The following is a 21,182-nucleotide window of genomic DNA, read 5'->3' on the forward strand; positions in this document are numbered from 1 at the left end:
TGACAATCGCGAAGGCAGACTTAGGCCCTTGTCCGCAGGTAAGCGTTAACAGGTGGTGCCAGAGGCGGCTGTGAAAAGGTGCATGTCGACTCTGATAACAATTAAACATTTTCTTGGGAACATCGTGTTTTGCCTGGTGTAAACTAAAAAGCTTGTAAGCTTACTAGGTCTTTGTCAGGGACTGTTTTACATGGGTATTGTTGAAGTGGAAAAGTTTTAATGTGAAGCTTTTGTAATTGATGTGAAACTCTATGAATGCATAAACTTTTGCTGTAGAAAGCTACCTAGTCAACCAAAAACAAAKAAGCTTTACTTTTTTGGACCTGGTCTAACAGAAGCTTGACACATGCTTAGCTTTGGAATGATGGATGATGATTTTAAAGCTGATGGAATATGCCAAAAGTCTAAAGATAAGAATTTTTTGAGTGGGTAGAATTTTATGGAGGGAGTCTTCCTGGATGCCTGTGAAAATTAAAATATTGTTTGGTTTGCCAATTTTGCGTGTAGCTTTCTTGGCCTAGAACATATGTAATTTGTTTCAGGAAGAGCGAGAGTTTGTATCCTTCAAAATGCCTAAYTCCAATGCGAAGTCTCACCGTAGCCACAGAGGTGGTCAGGAAGCTGGCAGGCGGGAGCTGGTTTCAAGATCCTTGCAGAGTGCTCAGCATTGCCTGGAAGACCAGGATTTTGGAACTGCATATGCTCACTATCTCCTAGTACTGAATCTAGCTCCCGAGTTAAAAACTTCCGTCAAAGTAAGTGCTTTTTGAATTACTTGGGGCAATTTTAGTACTATATTCCTCTTGATGTTTTTCTGGTGTTTTGTACATGTGATTTGCTATATGTAACTTGTTTTCCTCCTCATCCTYCGAAATAAAAGCGGAAAACAATAATAGAGAAAAACAGTAACTTATTAAATAAGCTGTATGCCACTATGAGAAGGGCAGTGATGTGCTTAACCTTTCTTTTAGTACTGTGTGCCTCAACATAATTTAGTAAAAAGAARGTCTGATTAGCATTACCTTCCAGTGTAGCGCAGTGTGGATCAGTATACRTACAGGCTTTTGGTATATGTTTCTGAGTGACGATACTGTATGTGACTATCCATGAGAGAGCTTATTTCTGCTTGTCCAGGTAAGACAACTAACTGGGGACAATATCCAACTCTTAGGATGGTGTGTGCTGCAGTTTAAGGGAATGAATATATTCAGGTTCATGCCAGGATACCACTAGATATTTTCAGGGCTCAATTCCCTGCTTCTTGTAACATTACCCACTCAGTGGTGTGTGTTTTATTTTCCAGGAAACATTTCAATTTACTCTCTTTAAATGGGCAGAAGAGCTAGATTCTCTAGCACGGATTCAAGATCTATTTAACTGTTATGAACAGGCACTTGAACTGTATCCCAATGATGAAGTGATATGTAACAGTATGGGAGAACATCTTTTCAGGTTTGTAGTAATCTATATTCAGGATTTTGTAAGGCTCACTGTTCGTTTTTTTTATATCAGTAAACAATAGCCAATTCCRCAGAGCACATAAAGTGTGCTTAAAAACGTAAATACAAGTATATGCTGTAGTGTTGCTATTGAATTTCACGTTTGTCAGTTTAGCATTGGCTACTGTACTTTTAAAAAATAATTACTGTGCTTAACAATGTGTATTTTTAAAAGTAAAAGCACTGCTTGCTTTTTTTTTTTTTTTTAACAATTTATTAAATAAAATGAAAAAGCGAGTACTGTTGTCTTTTGATTCTGGTCCTTCTTGAGGTTTTGTCTGACGGACCTTTCAAATGTGGAAGCCAGTCATGTATACTGCACTGTGAAGAGTTCTTCATTAGTTTGAGCCTATGTTTTTATTTAATAGTATGAAACATTRTTTTCCTGCTTTCTCCAAAATTTGCCATGTGTGATACTTTGCTGCTGCTTTGGGCTCTAAGGTCTTTCGAAAATGGAGTTTATAGTTTAAGTCATAGATCCTGATTCTGTAGCTYTGATCAGACTTCTTTTGTGATTGACTTTTTTAATCTTTTATTTTAAGGGGCAACTCTCCCATCATTGTGTTAAAATATGTACTTTTCTTGCATTTTATAAATTCTAGTCTTCAGTGCTGTCTGATTTCAGGGTATATAATAGGCATCATTAAAAAGAAATGCTTCAAATTCACAATTTAATTTAAAAAGTGCCACTTAATGGAAGCACTGGCAACTCAAACTTTGATTGTTTCATGATATGTTCACCTTAAATCTAAAGCTGTTTTACTGTATCTTGTAACATTTTCTTGCAACATGAATGTTTCTGAGACCAGACTGCAAAGTTGTTGCTGCCTTATTATTACAGCAAGTTCTTGTAAAACCTGTACTAGTTTGTCAAAGAATGCAGAAATAAATGAAGACTGGTGCACACAATGGCATTTTTTAACTACATGTGTGTTTTAAAATGTTTTGATGTACAGCTGCAAGTCATTATGTTTTATAAGCTAATATCAGATATCTTATTTTAAAAATAATCTTTCTAACCAGAGAAGTCTATATTTCTATTGTTTCACAACTGGTTTAGGACCTTTTTACAGATCTACAGAGATCTACAGATGCTCAGCAACTAATTGCATGTTTTCTATTTATTTGTCATTTTTACTTTTAGAATGGGCTTTAGAGACGAAGCAGCTGGATACTTTCACAAAGCAGTGAAGCTTAACCCAGATTTCGCTGATGCGAAGGAGAATTTTTACCGTGTTGCAAACTGGCTTGTTGAACGTTGGCATTTCATCATGCTCAATGATACCAAGAGGAATCTTACCTACCTAAAAGCAATAGAGAAAGTGGTCCGGTCCGGGTGTAAATCTGTTCTCGATATTGGGACAGGAACGGGAATATTAAGGTATGTCATAAATGCATGCTAAACTTGGACTTAACTAATGGAAGCATATTTGTTGTCTAACCAAATTATGTAAACTTAATTTGAGTGCTAGTGAAAAATTTAAAAATGTGCTTCCATGCCTTTATTAAGCTAAAAGTTTATTAAAAAAAAAAAAAAAAGGAAACACAGCATTAAGAAGTAACTGAGTTCTGAGGTTAGTATCTAATGGTATTTTTGGGACACGCTTTTTTGGTTTCTTTGTATGTTCTTTCTGTGCTAATAACTACTGTTTAGATTGGAGGATTCTTGTTAGTTTCAGAGTAGTAAGATTACGTATGCTCTCCCTAAGTATAAAGTGTGGTGTGTAGTAATCTTTTCACTTAGGTAGAGAAGTTGAAGATGTTAATGAAAATGCTGTAGAGTAAAGAATGGATTTGGCACAGCTGAGGAGTAAGTATCCTTACGCCATCTGTATTTTTTGGTATCAGTAGTATCCTGTATATAAAGAGATTATCAACTTGTATGATACGAATTTTCACACAAGAGATGTTTCACTTAATGATGTTTTGGCCTTGAACTATTTTCCTGGAGACATAAAGCAGATGGAGAAATAGAAACTGAGAAAGCTCAGTATCTTGTCATGTTTTACCTAAAATAATTTAAACAGGAGCAAAAAATTACCTGCTTCTTATTTTTCAGTATGTTTGCAAAAAAGGCGGGAGCACCTTATGTTTATGCCTGTGAATTATCAAAAACCATGTATGAACTTGCTTGTGATGTGGTGGCAGCAAATAATATGGGAAATGAGATCAAACTTCTTCATTTRAAGTCACTTGATATAGAAATTCCAAAGCACATACCTGAAAGGTACGTTGTTGCATTATAATGGGATATTATTTTTAAAATTTGCTCATAATTGAAGAAACTCAAAAGCATTCTGGAGTCTAAACAAAAAATAACTTTGCGTATGATATTTAAGCATAATCTTGGAAGGCCCTCTTTACATTTTTATAAAGCATCGCAGAAATGATGTTTTTGTAATCGTACTGATTTTTKTGGGGAGTCAATTATGTCATAAGTTAAGGACTTTACTTCTTTGAAGATAGGAATTTAGGGTATATCCAGCTATATCACAGCAATAGGAAAAGAAATTAATTTCTGTAACTTTCCCATGTACATTCTGTCATAATTTCTAGGTTGCTTTTCTTTAATGCACCTCTGTACTTACCAGCTTGTGGCTCATTTCTGCAGCCTRTGAGTAAAATGGAAGTGTATAGTAGGGCCTGCAAAGGTATGTGCTAGGAGCAGTCTTTCAGACATCTGCGACTCCATATCAGCTTCTTCCGTGTTCATCAGAGAGATCAGAAACTGCAAATTGTCAGTCTCTTTTATGATCAGGGAGGGAGGGAAAGCCTCTTCTCAACTTTGTCACTGAAAAGAGTCCTACTGTGTTCGGAGGCAAGCGCGAGGCACTCTGTGATGTGCGCTGTCCCTAGTTAACATCTGGAGATTGGGAGAGACTGACTCTAGCTGTGAATGYCAACATCCCACCATGCGATGGATCTGTGGAGTATTGAGAATGGCTTTCGGTCCTTTGCTGAAGTAAAACGCAGTGCATGAGTGTTGCAACTTGTCCTAGTAGGGTAGGTTTTTGTGTTTTTATRTRTRTGTGTGTGTGTATATATATGTGTGTATATATATTTTATACACACATCTGTCTGCATGTTTAGCACAGATCCAGGTGCTTTTGAAAATCAAATCACTTATTTTCTAAGTATTTAAAGAATCTTCTATTTTTCTGGTAGTCTGTAAGACTTCTAAATTCAGCCAGCTTTTTATCCGTACTTAAATTTATATGTAGCAGCAGTTTCAACTTTCCATACTGTTTTTATTCTGAATTTTTCTGCTATTATGATGTTCTGATTATCTTGATTAGTATGTGGTGCATAGTGATCTGAACAGAAATGATCAGTGGTTAAGTAGTATCTTTTAAAGCTAGTAGGCTAAGTCATCGACTTGAAATTGCATTTGGCAAATTAGAATTTGATCCAACATTACAGCTGATCTGACTTTTTAGGCCTCCCTGCATCTTTTTGCTCATCTTTCTGTTCAAATGGGGTTCTTCAGGGAGATCTGTAAAATTTTAGCAAGTAAAGTCTACTGAGATTTTAGGCCAATGGAGGAAGGAATCTACATGCAAAGCATTGGTTTGTCACTTCAGATCACTGCTGATAGGGATGCAGATTACAYGTATGGGCAGGAAATAATCCATTTTACTTCTACAAGTTGCTAAAACRTAACACAGTGGCTGTGTTGATAGTACAGGCTCATAATCTGAAATAGTGAAGCTGCCTTGATTTAATATGCCAGTCAAGCCTTGTTTAATTGCCCCAGCTGAACTTCACCAACTAGTCAGCTGCATCCTCTTAATGCATGTGACCAGTTAATTGTGTGTGTGTGTGTGTGTGTGCGCGCGCGCGCTAACAGGAGTGCTTGTTAGTGTTGGGGAAATTCTTACTATAATTTTCCCATTCCAAAATTTTTTTATTTATTTATTTTAAATGAGATGGATCCACTTGTGTGCGTAGTACTTTTATAGTTTTTTTTCCTACTACTTTTATCAAAGCACAATAAAGCTGCAGCTTCTTGCATGCTTTTATTTAATGTGTGATGAAAAATTTTTATATATATATATATGTATATGTATGTATACACACACGTGTATAAATAAAAATAAAAGCTTGAATGAAATCTCATAACTGTTAAGGAGGTGGGGAGAGGTGTGTGTGTGTGTGTGTGTGTACTCACACTCTTGCACAAGATCCAAACAAAATACATGTTCTGGAGCATTGCTGGCTGTGTGCCCAGATTGAAACATCCTCCTATTTTGCTTAGGTTCTCCCTCTGCATAATTTATTTATAAACACTGACTGAGCTGCTTTGTGGTACTCTTGCTCAATATTTATTATCTCTTACCTACATCTTGAATAACTTGTAACAGCAATTCCAAATATGTTCTTTGCTGAAAGGATTTTTTTGTTTGTTTGTTTGCTCATCTGTATTAAAACTTCACAAGATGGTGAACATTGATAAACTTCTACTCTGAGCTCGCATTCTGAATTTTAACTTTCAAGGAATGACTGTCAACAGAAATCTGTAGTATACGTTATATTTTTGTTTTTTTTTTCTAGAGTTTCTTTGGTTGTCACAGAAACTGTTGATGCTGGTTTGTTCGGAGAAGGCATTGTGGAGAGTTTGATACATGCTTGGGAACATCTGCTTTTACAACCAAAGGTAAATGATGGAGGTTCATAGAAATGTGATTCCTATTTGTAAATATTTATATGCTTTAAAAAATTACATATATGCACATGCTCACACAGGAGGATGTCTTTTAAGTGTTCCGTACCTACTAATTAAAAAAACAATGAAGCTTTTGTTCTATGAATTTTATTTTGGTGAAAAGTGATTAGATGGCAGCTGCATACACTGAGCATCTGTGAGCTACTGTTCTGACTAGACAAGTATGTAAAATGTGTATTTGCCTGATGCAACATTCCAGGGGCAGCGTAAAGAGACAGTTCACTTCTGATCACTGTTAACTGTTCGTTTTCTTATCCTCTTGGTGAGTACCACCAGAGATGATGTTTTGTATATGTGTTACAGGCACTAATCCCCTGCGGGTTTCATTGCAACTTAGGCATTTTATATTGAGATATCAATTAGCCATTAGAAAGTCGTATTAGTCTAAGCAAAAAAATGTTAAATAGTAGAAATACTACTTGTTAACACTGGGCAACAGTACTGTCATCTGGGAAATATGCCATTTGCTTATACTCTTAATTTATTTTTGCCAACTGCTTAAACGTTTTTTGCCTTTAAACTAGTATACACCAACCCGTATATGAGACTGTCATAYTACTTTCTGTTTAACTTCTGTTTAATTCTGATGAAATACAGACACTCTTTTTCTCTGCTTGATTTTATATTGCCTCGATTCAAATAATGAGAAAGTCTTACCTGACTGAAAGTCTTTGTTTTATTGAACTGGAACTGATGTCCTCTAGTGTTAAGAATGGGAACCTTGTGTAAAGGCAAAGTCCCCAAATGTTTGAATACACTCTAAATGGGAGGAACAAACTAAAATACATTTTTAAAATTACATGGGGCAAGTAGTGACCTGCAAACTGCAGCTGGTATGTGAATATATTGAAATACATTGCTTAAGAGACTACTTAACTAGTTGACTGGAAATCTGAGACACCTAATCACTGGGCATTTCCACTGATGTTTTTGACTGCAATAATGAATGGTCAATAGTAGTACCCAACTTAGGATTTGCAGCAGTGGTGGAAATAAGTCACTGTCTCATTACATATTATTGTTCATGTTTCTACAGCCTAAAAATCAAGATATTCATACTAAAGACTATGGCCAAGTTATTCCTACAAGTGCTACAATATTTGGGATGGCAGTAGAATGCAAAGAGATACGTAGACATCACAGGTATATTTATACTCTGGCATGGTTTGAACCTGTTCTTGTTATGGGAGGAGAGAACGGTGATTTTAATTTTTATGAAGGATTTTTTTTATTTAGTTTTTTTTAGATGATGCTTGTCTCTCTAAACAAAACTGTTCAGTGTGTTTTTTTTTTAAATTATTATTTTTATTTTTTACTCCCCTCCTTCCTTTGCCGCCCCCCCCCCCAACCTCCCACAGTAGTTATACTCATGCTACCACCACTAACCCCATCTATACCATGCTTTTTTTTGTTCAGGATTTCTGGATCACTTTGTTAGAAACTCTTTGCTTTTTTGTTTGTTTTTGTTTCTGTGAAATCCATACCTTTAACACATACTAAGGAAATAAAAATTCCAATTCCTCAATAATAAAACTACCTCTCTATTTCTGGATCAGAGATTGTTGGATTAACATTTGACTTTTATCCTCATTTTGCCTTCTTTATAATCTACTGCCTACCTCAGTGCTGAGTCTAACCCTTTCAGAAGTTGAAGATAGGATTTTATAGAACCTAAATGTTAATAATCCCACCTAGTATTCTCCTCCTGAAGATATACCTTATCTGATCTTGAACTATCATGCAGGCTAGTCTCTTGATTGAGATCAGTTCTGATTGCGTATCAAATTCTTGTTCATTTGTATTCTCATCTTTTAGAACAGCATTGTTGTGTGGGCGCAGTTCCTGTCTCAGATGCTTGAATTTGATGCATTTTATTTAGGATTGATTTTCTCACAGATTAAACAGAATACTTTAACTTTGCCAGGAGCTTCAGTACCCTGGAACAGAAAAATAGCTAGGCTGTATCAGCAGTTTTTCTAATGCAGTATGCTCGAGCAATAGCCAGAAAGAGACAAAAGTTTCCATAGTAGATARTTATAGAAGACATTTCCTTTAGGAGAAGCGTTTAATTATTCATCAGTTAAAAGATGTGTTTATGCCTTCAAAAGTGAACATTACTGTTGCTTGCAGGATTAAAATTTTATTCTATCTACTGCAACTTTGCATTTTCTGGGTGACAGTCCTTTCTGATAGTACAATTCAAGGCCAGGTGGTGAGCAAGACTGAAGTGATTTTCACAATTTAGTTATATGCTGTGGGGAGAAGAAACATTTGACTTAATCAGTTTTAAATTTCTTGACTTCTAGTTTAATCAAGATCCTTTTTGCTCCAATAAGAATGAATGTTATAAGTCAATATTCTTTAATAGAGTATTGCTAAACCTGTTCTCAGGTTTAAACTATCCAGATYTCTTTGGCTTGTTCGGATGCATACATCTTTTCACTTTGCTAAGCTTTTTCTTAATCTGCATCAAAAATCTATATTTATTACGTTCTCCTGAGCAGGATGCCTGATGAAGTAACTTTATGAAAGTATCTCTTCCCTTGTGCTTTTTTATAATCTGACAGTGTGTGTCTTATTCCTATTGTACAGGAACAACTTACCTTTGAGTTTAAAAAAAAAAAAAAAACATGGGTGATTATATTAAATGTAGAGTCCAGAAATCTGTATGAATAACTGAGATTTTCTTCTTAAGTACGTTTATTAGGAATTAATTTGATCTAGCGACAAGTACTGATTCAACTTGATTGGTGAGGGAATTCCATTTTCGTTTAAGTGTTGATAATCTTGCAGATGACATGATTACCTGTCTTTGCTCCCTTTATGCTGTAGCAATTTTAAGTTGCACTGCATTTTACAATTATTTTTAGGCTTTTTTCCTAAAATCTAGTGAAACTCCGGATAAATGGTATCAGTTGTTTTTCTTGCAGTTCTAGTTTTGATGCACTTTAGCCAACTCAAACTTTTTATGCTAATTTATCACCTATTGTAATTTTTTCAGCTGATGTTTTAATGATAATTTTAATGTCACTTCAGTACACCTGGTGCTGCTTATAGCCATTGTCTGTTTCCAAGAACCAACCACTCTAGGACCGAACTCTGCTGACTGTTTTTATAATTAGCTTCCATTTTTTTTTCTGAAATCACTGCACACTGCAATTCTGTCAGATCAATATGAAACGTATGTTCTTCCAAAAGAACAAATGAACTGACAAATTTCTGAGAAGACTTAAAAGTTTTGTGGAAATCGAAATTTATATTTAGAAGAACTCTTAAGGTATTGCTGTACAGTATATGTTGTTTTTTCAGATTTGGATTAAATATTTTTCAAGAGTCACATTATAACAGTAAAGGAATATTCTAGAACAACATAACTCTGCTGCATTGGTGCATCTACCTCTAGKCATTTCGAATAAAATACACTAGCAGATGGGCCACTGTCCTAATTTAAGTCACGATAGATTTACARCTTTCGTGTTTTAAATTAAAAACTTTTAGTCTGTTGGGCTCCAGAAAGAAAGGCAGTAAAATCACTCAGTTTTTGTGCTTGCATCTTAAAGCTAGAAGGGTTCACTGTAATAATCTGCTTACTTCTCCCTCAATACAGCCTTATACAGAAACTACCGTTTTAGTTGTAGATGTTTCTTCTGGGAGAAGTACATGAGTTCAGTTTTAAATACGAGAATACGTCCTCATCCTTCTTGTTAAAATGTTTGGATTAATTTAGCAGAAGAAAAGATTCTAGGCAACTTTGGTATTTGTTTAATTTTGATGGCATGTCATAGTTCGCATTTTGCACTTCCATATGTCACTACACTTTTATTACCAGGGATGCTGCTCCAAAGGTGGAACCTGATTTGGTTTTACATTTTATTTGTCCATAATGGTCAAAATATACTAGCTAAGAGTCTAAATTATGACAAAAGACAATTTATTCAGTTCTACTGTCAAGAGCTTCCCTACATCAAGGAGATGACTCTATCTGACATTAATTTTGTCAGACAGCCTGTCTAGTCCAGTTAGTTGTAGAGAGATCTCTTGCAACTCCTGAAAAAGTGATTCAGAATTTAAAAGTAATTTTAGAGGTTTAGTATAGTTGTCATTAGAACTGTTACAGTGAGATCTGGCATTCAAGAATGTAGATTTTTCTCRTAGCTGTTGCTCAAATGAGAACTAAATGCCTCGCACAGATGCACTTTTTGAAAACTGTATGAAATATAGCTTGTGTAAGACTTGTCTCATGCAACTTCTTGACTCACACTCTAAAAACTAGAATATATCTAAGTCGTCAAACCTAAGGCTGACAGGGTGTGTGATAAAATAGTTACTTTAAAGTAGTCATAGCATTTTCTCTTCCTTGAAGCTTGTAAAAAGATTGTTTTAGAAACCTGGCTGATCTTCTCCCATTTTCTAAGAGAGGGTACTTTTATTCTGAGTTGTCAAAGCCTTTTCCATTAAGAAATCAACCTAGTGATTTTCCTTGTAGCTATTTAACTAGGAAAAAATACTTTATTTTGCATAGATTATGTGCTTGATAAAGATACTACAAATCAAATATTTTATGTGGAAGAGACTCAAAAAATGAATTTTCCTTTTACATATCTRTCTTCCTTGTTCTGACTGTTTTGTTCACCTGCAACAAACACCCTACCCTAATTATTTAATGCAACAGAAGAAAAAGGTGTTTTCTGTTCTTACTATCACAGGGCATATTTTATTTCCAGATTTCTGTTGAGACTCGAGGAATAGTACTTAAGAGGAGGCAAAGGTGTCTTAGACAAAGGGCATACAGGGCTTATTCACATTTTTGTAGCACAACATTCAGTTCAGATTCTTAAGGGAAGTTCATTTTTCAAAAGTGTTTAAGAACTGCTCCAGATGTATTAAACAATTGTATTTTTTTGCATTTTTAAGGTTTTTTTTTTCTTTTTGCACTCTACACTTAAACTTAGTCATCCTGGGAATAATCTTCTATTTTTTGTTTTTTTCCCCAAATTATTTAAATGTTTCCTTTCTCCCCTTTTCATCCCTCACAGAGTGGGAATGCAGGAAATTGCTGGTGTGCATTTGGCAAATTCAGTGCAATTTTTTAGTCCAACATATGCTTCTGCTGGTTCTGAGGAAACTGTTGAACCTTACACTACTGAAAAGCTTAGTCGAGTTCCTGGAGGTTATGTACCTCTGACAGAACCCTTTCAAGTAATGACAGTGGATTTCAACAATCTACAGGTAATGATTTTGCATCCTTTAAAAGTAATCTGTTTAGAAATAATTAGAACCTTGTATCTTAGTAGTTTTTGAGGCTCAGTTCCACTAATATTCACAAGTTTTCAGTTGGCAGTGTTGCATTAAAGCCCAATAGTCCTGTGTTGATTCTGGTACTTGTCCAATCCATAGTTAGCTGTTTCATCAGAAAATGACAGTCTTTGGGTATTTTTTTTTTTTTTTTAAGTTGGGGGCTTTCTACTTAGTTGTTGAATTTTTACTTTTTGTTCATTTTGTTTGATACAATTTAGTGCGCTGAACTAGCTTAGCATGGGATCGAACACTTCCCAGCCTCAGTGCAGAAAAGGGGAGCAAGAATGCAACAGATTCATTTTAAGTTGTTTATGCAGTTGTGGAGCTGCCATAGTTAACTTTTATAAAGTTAAGGGAGTCTTCAAGGAGCTCTTGAAGCCAAGAGAAAGGATAAAGGATGTATTTTACAGCTGGTATCAAGATGTCAGCAAGTATTGATGGGTAAGCATAAAAGAGATGGGAGGTAGAGAAGTTACCTTTTCCCTATTCAACCAGTTTGATTCCATCCCTTCAATTCTTACGGTAAAATCCTAAGGTATTTTTATAATATGGTAGCATTATTTTGTGTATCACAAGTATATTGTAAGATATTGTAAGTAGAGGTAGAGGGAAGAAACAACTAACTGATTTGGAACTACTGGTTACTCCTGGTTTGCTGTTACTTTGTCACTGGGCAAATGTGGTTATTTTAAACACTGGTAGCTTATTTTCACTCCTGTGTCTTTTCCATCATTAACACTTTAGATGTTCAAATAATGCAGCAAAGAAAGATAATGAGTCTTCTCATATTAGGAAAAAAAAATGATGTGCCTACTAACAGTAGCAGATATATCTTTTAAAGATTCAAATTAAGGTATAAAATCACTTACTGCTAATAAGGTAATTTTAAAGACCATTCTCTAAATTTATATTTCAAACAATTAGAGGGACAAGAGAGACATGGAGCTACTGGAGAGAGTCCAGCGTAGGGCTGCAAAGACAGTTAGAGGACTGGARCAGCTCTCCTATGAAGAAAGGTTGCAAGGGCTGGGCCTGTTTAGCCTAGAGAAGAGAAGACTGAGAGGGGATCTTATCAATGTCTACAAATACCTTAAGGGAGGGTGTCAAGAGGATGGAGCCAGACTATTTTCAGTGGTGTCAGGCACACCTGGCACAAATTGAAACAAAGGAAGTTCCATCTGGATATGAGGAAGAAATTCTTTCCTGTGCGGGTGACAGAGCACTAGACCAAGTTGCCCAGAGAGGTTGTGGAGTCTCCTCTGGAAATGTTCAGAACCTGCCTGGATGTGATCCTATCTAACGTACAGTAGGTGACCCTGCTTGAGCAGGGAGGTTGGAGTAGATGGTGTCCAGAGGTCTCTTTCAACCCCAACCATTCTGTGGATGTTACACCTATTCTGCCTGTGTTAGCTATCTAGACCTAAATTGACAGAAAAGAAGACTTAAAATACAGTTTAACAGTATTTCTCAAACTTAGTTATAGGAGGCTTCAAAGAAGTCATTCTAACAATTAAAATTAAGTTAAAAATTTTTGAGCAGCTAAGGTTTACTTTTATTACTAGCAGAAGCTAAGTTTCCTCTAAGGCAGGGAAATGAGATGCAGTGGTAATTACAGGCTGTGGATGTTTGCAGCTGGTAAAGTACTACCTGTTTATGTTCCTGGCAGCAGATCAGTGTTGCTGGGAGTGGAAGTGAGTATTTACCTTGGTAGCCARTAATTACAGCTGATTCTCACTTTCAGGCCCTACAGCAACTGAGCTGTTGCCAATAATCATAGATACTAGCTCCTTCTGATTTCGATGAGAGGTTGCTTGTATATGTGGAATATCTAAAAATATTCTGGATCAAGACATAAGAAATTTAACTGCATTGTTTTTGTAGTTTTTCTTTCTGCTTGTAGTCCCATTCACCTTTTTTAATGCAAGTTATTTTTGTTTTTCTCACTTATGGACTATACATAGTATACTATTCTTTCCTTCTTTACTACTTATCTTTGTGTCACTGTTTTGTTTTCTTTGCTGTCTCACTAACTACATTGATGAAATGCCATGCCTGATGTATTGGAGCTGTTCTAGTCTCTAATTGCTGTAATTGTAATAGATAACAGGAGAAAGTTTAGGAATGTGAGGAATAAATAGCATAGCAGATTAAAAGTGGATGAACTACTAATGGGAGAATTTTCCTTTTTCTTTTTTTTTTCTTTGGTGTATGTGTGGTATTACATCCATGTTTTGTGGCACACTATAGCTATTAGAACTAGAAGGAGAGAATCTTGGGCCTGCTGCTTTTGAGGAATAATTGGAAAGAAAGTTTTTACAAGGAAGTATATTTCTAAGTAGCTGTTTCTTCCCAGAGGCAGAAACAGATGCATGTACTCATACTTCTAGCCTGCCTTGTTTCAAGGTGCTTACTTCCAGCAAAGACTTGACCTATTACTCTTTCCTCCTCCAGTTGAGGACATAGAGAGAAATGACTAGCAGCAAAGCAATTTTTTGAAGAGCRGTGAGATCTCATTATGAACTTCATTAGCATCTTACAATTTTGATGTGTGCATTGTTCTGCTGTTTCTCGATTGTGAGAAGAAGAGACATAGGTAAACTCTTGGAGAACCCGGATTAAGAATAAAGAAGGAAAAACTAAGTGCAGCATGGGAGAGCTAGTAGTATTCTTAGGATGGAACTCCCCACGCCTGCCCCATCCCCCCCGGCCTCATTACTTTAGCTGTTACTTTATTAAGATTGAAGTTTAGAGAGGACAAACCTTCACTTGGAATTCAGGAAGCTGACAAACTGAATTTGTAGGCATTGCTGTTAGTGAACAGTATGGTTGTGACTAAGGAGATCACAAGGGACCAAAAGTGGTCTGTTGTTGGTGTGTCCCAGACTTGTCTAAGGCATTGGAGCTGGGCTTTTTTCTTTGTGAATGTTGGCAGTGGAATGCTGTGACAGAGGAAAAGATAATGTACTTAATTTCTGTTATTAATTTAGATGTGTTGGAGAATTGATAACGTGTTTCCTTTAGGGAAGATCTTAGCTCTTTGTAGTAGTTACATTGTACATGCGTGAGTGCACGAAACTGATAGCCTAGGTAGCAGAGAAAATAACATCAAATATGTTTGTCTTAGTGTTTCTATAATGCTTCCTCAGCCCTCTGAGGGAATTCTGTGCTTACATACATGATTAAATGTCTCCTTCAGTATTTCTAGGATTGATTAAATTTAAATGCAGCCTTCAATTTAAGCATATGCTTAAGTGTTAGCTTGAAACCAGCTCAAAAGACTGGTTCTGTTTTATTTCTGTTGGACAAGCCTTAGTGTTTTTAAATATGAACATTCTTAGGCATGCATGTATTTGCATTAATGCCTAACCAGACACAGGTTGGCTGTGTGTGTGTAACTGCTCTTCCATGTAAGTCACAATGCTAGTGAACAGTAATGTTGGTAGATGATATTGTGGTGGCTTGTGAGTTTGAGGTTTCTGTTGGATGTCCTTGTGGGCTGGTGGGGAAATTTGAGATGTAGTAAAACTATTTTATTTAGAGAAAGAAGCTCTCTCACACTYTTGTTTCTCTTCTTCCACTCTGGTTAGGAGCTGAAAAGCCTTGCAGGCAGAAAGCCTTGGAAGCTCAGCCTACCAGTCACCCAAGGAGGAATCTTAGATGCTGTTGTGGTCTGGTTTGTATTACAGCTTGATGATGAGCATGCTCTGTCTACAAGTCCCAGTGAGGAGTCTTGCTGGGAACAGGCAGTCTATCCTGTACAGGATCTCCCTGGTACGTCCAGTAGGTTTTCCTGTTGCAGTATGTTAACTGGGTTTTGTTTTGTTCTTGAGCTAGTCTGTTTATTACAAAGTTTAGGAAGCAGCTTAGATTTAGAAGGTAAACAGCAGATAGCTGTGTGGTCGTGCTCCTGGACTGCAGTGCACAGCCCCTGCAGCAGATCTTGTAAATGGGACTCTACTATGAAATCAATAAACGTGCCTAGGATCTGGGAGAATTAACACTTTTTTCTTCTGTCTCTCCCATCTCTCTGTACTGAATCAAATGCTTTTTAGGACAGCTCCAAAGAGTGTGGCCACTGAGTGGCTCTACATAATCAAGTATATGACRTGTAAAAAAGAAAGTGGGGGAGGTAGTAATTGTTATCTGCTATTGCCACAAAAAATAAATGTCTCCCTTCCCTCTTCTCCCCCCTCGTTTTGGAAATGATTTGTTTAATATGTTTTTTGCTAGAGTGGCGGTGTCACTTTCAGCAGCCTCTATTGTCCACTTGCCTATTTTTCCCTTGTCCATTTTGATAGCACAGTATGAACAGCTCTGACACAGACTGGTTCAAGTAGAAATGTAATGGACAGAAGAGACTCTTCTAGCCTAGGTTGGCACTGAAAGAAATGTTTGTCAAACTGTAKCTTTTGTTACAAAATTCTGGTTTGTATCGGTAGGTTTTCTTGTACTTTCTAAAAACATACTAGAAGTATATGAAGGCCATCTTAAGTTGTAGACCGTACATGTTCCAGTCTAATTTATTTTAAATAAACTCTCACCCTCTGTAACCTGTAGGTATTGTTTTTAATGTAATTAAAAATTCATCTTTGCAGGAAGGATTAAAATGTTGACTATTTAACATTTGGCATTTTTAAGCCAAAACAGTTTCTTCTTCAGTATGTCTTGTATTCAGCACTGCTTTGGGCAGATCATTTAATTTCAGAAGAAGTCTTCCAATGATAGATAAATGGATTTGCCTAGTGTGAGACAGGTTAAGGCACAGTAGCCAAATACAGCTTGTGGACTAGAGAGCTGCATGGTGAGATCTGGAGGAACTTCCTCTTTGGAAGGCTGCTGGTTCCATTCTACAGACTGTTGCACACATGAGCCCCTTTTTGTGTGTTGCATCAGTGTTAAAAACTGAGAAGTGTGACTAGAACAATTGTTTCATACATACTGATAACAGCTAATGAAGAGATGAGATTACGTGTTTCTTCTAGAGCACAGTATGGCTGCTTCAATAATAATGCGTGTCATAAACTAGTTGATGTGACTTTTCTGTGATGTTTTTCCAAGATTATTCTGTGAAGACTGGAGATACTGTGACAATGGAAGTTTGCTGCCAAGACTGCTACTTGAAGATCCAGAAGATTTCTTTTTGGACTTCAGAGTGTGGGATGGACTTCAGTAACAGAGATGACACACTGAATTTGGGTAGTGAAGCTGAATTATGTAATGCTCTGGCTAGTCTTCAAACRACTAGCAAACAGGATAGCAGAGGTCAAGTGTGTGTGCTAGAATCCACGGAAATAGCCCTGCTGAACAATATACCATACCATGAATGCTTTAAAGCTGCCATTGGCAAAGTGCTGTCGTCATTAAATCCAAGTAAAGACTTGCAGACCATGGATGTTGATGGACATGGCAGTGGGTTGAACCTTCAAGACAGTCAAAACAAGAGCTCTCTAGATGCAGCTCCTGATCCTTTGTATGTATTAGATGTATCTGAGGGCTTCTCTATCCTGCCAATTATTGCCGGCAAACTTGGACCAGTTAAAGCTTACAGTTCTGTTGAGAAAGAACAGCATCAAACAGCCCTTAATGTAATTTCAGAAGCTAACCATTTCCCTAAAGAAACATTAGAATTTTGGCTCAGCCACTTGGAAGATGAAAATGTGGTGTTACAGAGACCAAAATCAGACAGGCTGTGGAGTATTATCATCTTGGATGTTATAGAGACATCTGGTTTAATCCAGCAGGAGGTGATGGAAAAGGCTGCAATATCCAGGTACTGTATACAAATCTGTAAGTATTCAAGCAACAATGGACAAAAGTGTTCCATATGGACAAGGTCCAAAAGCCCAATGGACAAAGGGATCCATAATGGTGTGGAAACTTCTGAAAATGCCCCTTTTAACTACAAAATTACCATAATGTTGCTTCTGCAGAGCAGAAGCTTGTTTTCAAAAYAAATTGAACTCATCCTTTTGAATTTCCTTGGTGTCTGACCACTATATATACGTGTACTTTAAAGAACTGTCAAGGTTTCCACTTTCATAGACTTTTAGTGTACAAGAACATGTATGGGTAGATTTTATTGTTTGACCTGTCAGAAGCTTCCAGGATAGCAAGCAGCATGCTAATAGCTGAGGTAGCTTTTAATCTAAGACTTARGTTAGAGAAGTCCAGATTCATGTACTTGTCAAGCTGTTATTGCAACAACCTGTTACTGTTAAAAGACAGACACCTGGTAATAGAAGAGCTGGGGAGAGACCAAAAGAGCTAGCTGTTACCTGAGGTGGGGAAGTGGGAGGGAATACAGAATGAGGGAGAAATAAAATAATGAAAATGCATACCAAAAAAAAAAGTGGAAAAAGATTATATACTTTTGTGGGGCTTGGGAATCTCTGTTCATCTTTTCTAAGTGATGGCAGGATAAATATTCCAAAAGATTTATGTGTGTGACCTTTTCTAAGATAATTCTTTGGATGCGTTACATATTTGCTGTAGGAACAAATGGGAAATTACTTTGATTTGTCATATGCAAACTCAAATCTGTTGGCATGAAAATATAATCAAGAAAGTCATACATAGTACACTGCTTTGTTATCCAGTGCCTATGGAAAGAGGCCTACTACAGGAAAAGAACCTGGAAGAATCTGTACTAATTCTGAAGAATTTTGCTGAATATTATCCTAAATTAAAACATCTCTTTATCTTTGCGCTGCTCTCAGCAGTGTGGTATTCACACTATGAAGAAGGTTCAGAGGTGATTWTTTTTGCTGCCCTCTTCCCTGCCAAACCAGTGCCCCAACAGTATCTGATGCTTCACTTCCAGTTCAGTTGGATGTTTCTGCCAATCCTGCAGTATTAGATGTTGATGTGATGAATCAGTCTCATTACCTTCATCTTGAAATGTCAGTTTCTAATACGCTAAGATTACTTAGTTGCATACTTTGAGTTAGTATTTGCCTGACAAGTTTTTTGTTGTGTGGTGGGTTTTCTTGTTTGTTTTTTGTGYGATACACCTGTCTAGTCTGATGGATTAAACTGAGAAATGCTTAGGAGCATTTGACTTCTGAGGAGGAACTTGTGCCTTTCTTAAATGTAGTTACTATTCTTTCTTTACTGTTGAGTGATAWCCTTTAGTGGTGAAATCTCTCTTTTTACAGATGTTTACTTCACAGTGGAGGAAAGATATTTCCACAGTATGTATTGATGTATGGGATGCTTGTAGAATCACAGTCTCTGTTACTGGAGAGTGCAGTTCAAGGAACAGAACCAACTCTTGGGTTTAATATAGCCCCTTTTATCAACCAGTTCAAGGTATGAAGTTGGTGAATGTTTTCAAGCACAGTTCTAAACCTGCAGCTGTGTAGCTATTTAGTTTCAATATAAAATGCAGGAAAACTAATGGGGTGAAACTTTCATTTTGTTGAAGGAATTTAACAAGAGAGATTTATGTGGCAAGTCAGGCAAGAACCTTGAGATAAACTGAAATTTAAGTAAGAACATCTATATTAAACTGGTGTGGGAGAATTTTTGGCAGAGAGTAATGAAAGATACAATGATCTTATACAGAAAAGTGATCGTGCTGTTATGTTCCCTTAATCAGCTTGTGTCTCAGCTGTYACATTTCAGAAGGCATTAGAAGGTTATATTTGTAGAGACAAATTCCTTACAGGCATTACAGTAATTCCTAGAAACTATTGCATTATGATTAAGTCTTAAACTTTTAACTGTTTTATAGCTACTGATAAGCCTGAAATTCTGGTGTACCCTCTTAGGTACCTGTTCGTGTGTATTTGGATCTCTCTACGTTGCCATGTCTACCCTTGAGCAAGCCAGCAGAACTTTTAAGGCTAGATCTCATGAATCCTCTCTTAAATAGCTCCAGCAGAGAAGTGAAGGTGAGTTAAATATACATCGATTCAGAAGTACACTTTGCTGCCTCTCTTCAGAGCTCTTCATTAATTGCTCATCTGCAATGCAAATTTCAATACAGAATCTGCTTACTGGCAGGCCTCTCTGAAATGGGTAGAAATGGTTTGAACTACTGTACCTTTGAATTTGATTCAAAGATTTCTTGAAAAGATGTAAATGGCTAAACTAATATTTTAAATACTTCTAGGTGAAAATTTGTAAGTCTGGCCAAGTCACTGCAATTCCCTTTTGGTATCACATACATCTAGATGAAGACCATAGTTTGAATACGTCAGATGAGTTCTCACACTGGAAACAAGCTGCAGTTGTTTTAGATAAGCCTATCCAGGTTCAGCACGGAGATGAACTTGTGCTTGATGTCCAGCATCATAAAAGCAATATTAGCATTACAGTAAGACAGTGAAGAATGTCACCTGCAAATGGATGTTGGGTTAATTATCTATGCATACACAGGTTGTTCAATGTAACTGATATTAATTTATATTAAAGTCTACATTTTATCGGCTGATCAAAGAGGGTATTTTATTGCTGTAACATAATTTGTAAATTTTTAAGTATTTATTAACTGAAACTCAAACCTCAAGGCTATTTTACTAGCCAATTAGAAGAGAGATACTGTTTTTACTGTAGCAAGAAAAGTGAGTGCTAGCAGCTGTTGTTTGGGGTTTTTTGATTTCTGACAACTCTGAAAGAGACTTATTGTATAGATACTTCTATTACAGGAAAGCTCCTGATTTGTAAATCTGTATCATTTAGGATGTTCAGCTATTGTAGCTCTGAATGCTGTGTAAATCCTCTGTCCCGCTCTCACGGTCACTGATAGAACTTGTATCAGTGCCCCATCAGCAGCAGTATGAGAAAAAGCATCTGGATGACTATAGCAGAGATGAAGTGTGTTATTAAAACAGCTGTGGCTGATTAAGGTAGAAGAGACCTTGTTTTCTTGAACCTGAGTTTCACTTCTCAGTGCTAGGCACAGCTTTACTTAAATGTATTGAGATCTTCACCTTGTAGTAGGGAATGTGCCTACCATTCCAGTTGCAGTATCACAAGTGAGTGTTGTATGTGTACAATTATAATGAGTCATAAAAGAAGGCTGTAGAATAAGTTGTACAGCGAAGGTCAAGCTTGGAAACTTCCAGTACCTTAGAGAATCACAGTATGTCTGGTAATGTAATGGGACTGAGGGCTTAGGCTATGTGAAAGCTGGCGTGAAATATTCCATCAGTCATGCACCACAGTACTTCTGCTCCTTTTCTGCAGCATTACACAGGTAATAGGGTTCCAACAGGTTCCTGTTGACTTTCTCTCCAAATAAAAGATGAAAAAATGTTCTAATTTTTGTGCTTTACATAGTTGCTTCTACCTGTACATGTGTAGGGGGGGRAAAACTGTTTGCAACACAGCTGCAAGTATTTGTGCATCTAAGCTGCTTCAGTGTCATTGCTTTAATCCCCACATAGAAGAGACTTCTGTGATCTTCCCTTATCAAAAACCTGTGAAAAGATATCTGCTAGTATTTTTTTTTTTTCTTACAATTTCATTGCAAGCAAGAGTTGATTGACCCAGCCTGCCATAAAACCTGATGGCTGCTTGTCCTCCACCCAATTATTCGAAAACAGGGGTTATGACTAAGTCAAAGTTCTGAAGATAAAGTAACTGAATACTGCCCTCTTTCCAAGAGTCACAATACACACAGTAGCAGTGTTCAAGGTAAGGTGAAACTTCAGAAGAAA

At 36.7% G+C, this 21,182-nt stretch overlaps 1 protein-coding gene across 2 annotated transcripts in view; it reads left to right on the forward strand.

Annotated features, from left to right (window-relative positions):
- Positions 1-21,182, forward strand: part of PRMT9 (protein arginine methyltransferase 9) — a 34,495-nt gene that overhangs the window by 3,856 nt on the left and 9,457 nt on the right. The window contains exons 2-13 of one of the 2 annotated variants that reach the window (XM_085313171.1): positions 543-755; positions 1,304-1,452; positions 2,644-2,880; positions 3,559-3,726; positions 6,051-6,153; positions 7,259-7,365; positions 11,259-11,451; positions 15,108-15,291; positions 16,579-17,290; positions 18,675-18,828; positions 19,290-19,412; positions 19,634-20,784. In XM_085313171.1, the coding sequence (XP_085169297.1) occupies positions 543-755; positions 1,304-1,452; positions 2,644-2,880; positions 3,559-3,726; positions 6,051-6,153; positions 7,259-7,365; positions 11,259-11,451; positions 15,108-15,291; positions 16,579-17,290; positions 18,675-18,828; positions 19,290-19,412; positions 19,634-19,849 (2,559 nt within the window). In that variant the 3' untranslated portion in view covers positions 19,850-20,784. Of the gene's footprint in view, positions 1-542; positions 756-1,303; positions 1,453-2,643; positions 2,881-3,558; positions 3,727-6,050; positions 6,154-7,258; positions 7,366-11,258; positions 11,452-15,107; positions 15,292-16,578; positions 17,291-18,674; positions 18,829-19,289; positions 19,413-19,633; positions 20,785-21,182 lie in introns of those variants that run through there. The other variant, XM_085313172.1, reaches the window with a different exon arrangement.

The sequence above is a fragment of the Rhea americana genome, unplaced genomic scaffold (genome assembly GCF_003343005.1).
Source record: "Rhea americana isolate MKP2758 unplaced genomic scaffold, rheAme1 scaffold_38, whole genome shotgun sequence".
Lineage (NCBI taxonomy): Eukaryota > Metazoa > Chordata > Aves > Rheiformes > Rheidae > Rhea > Rhea americana.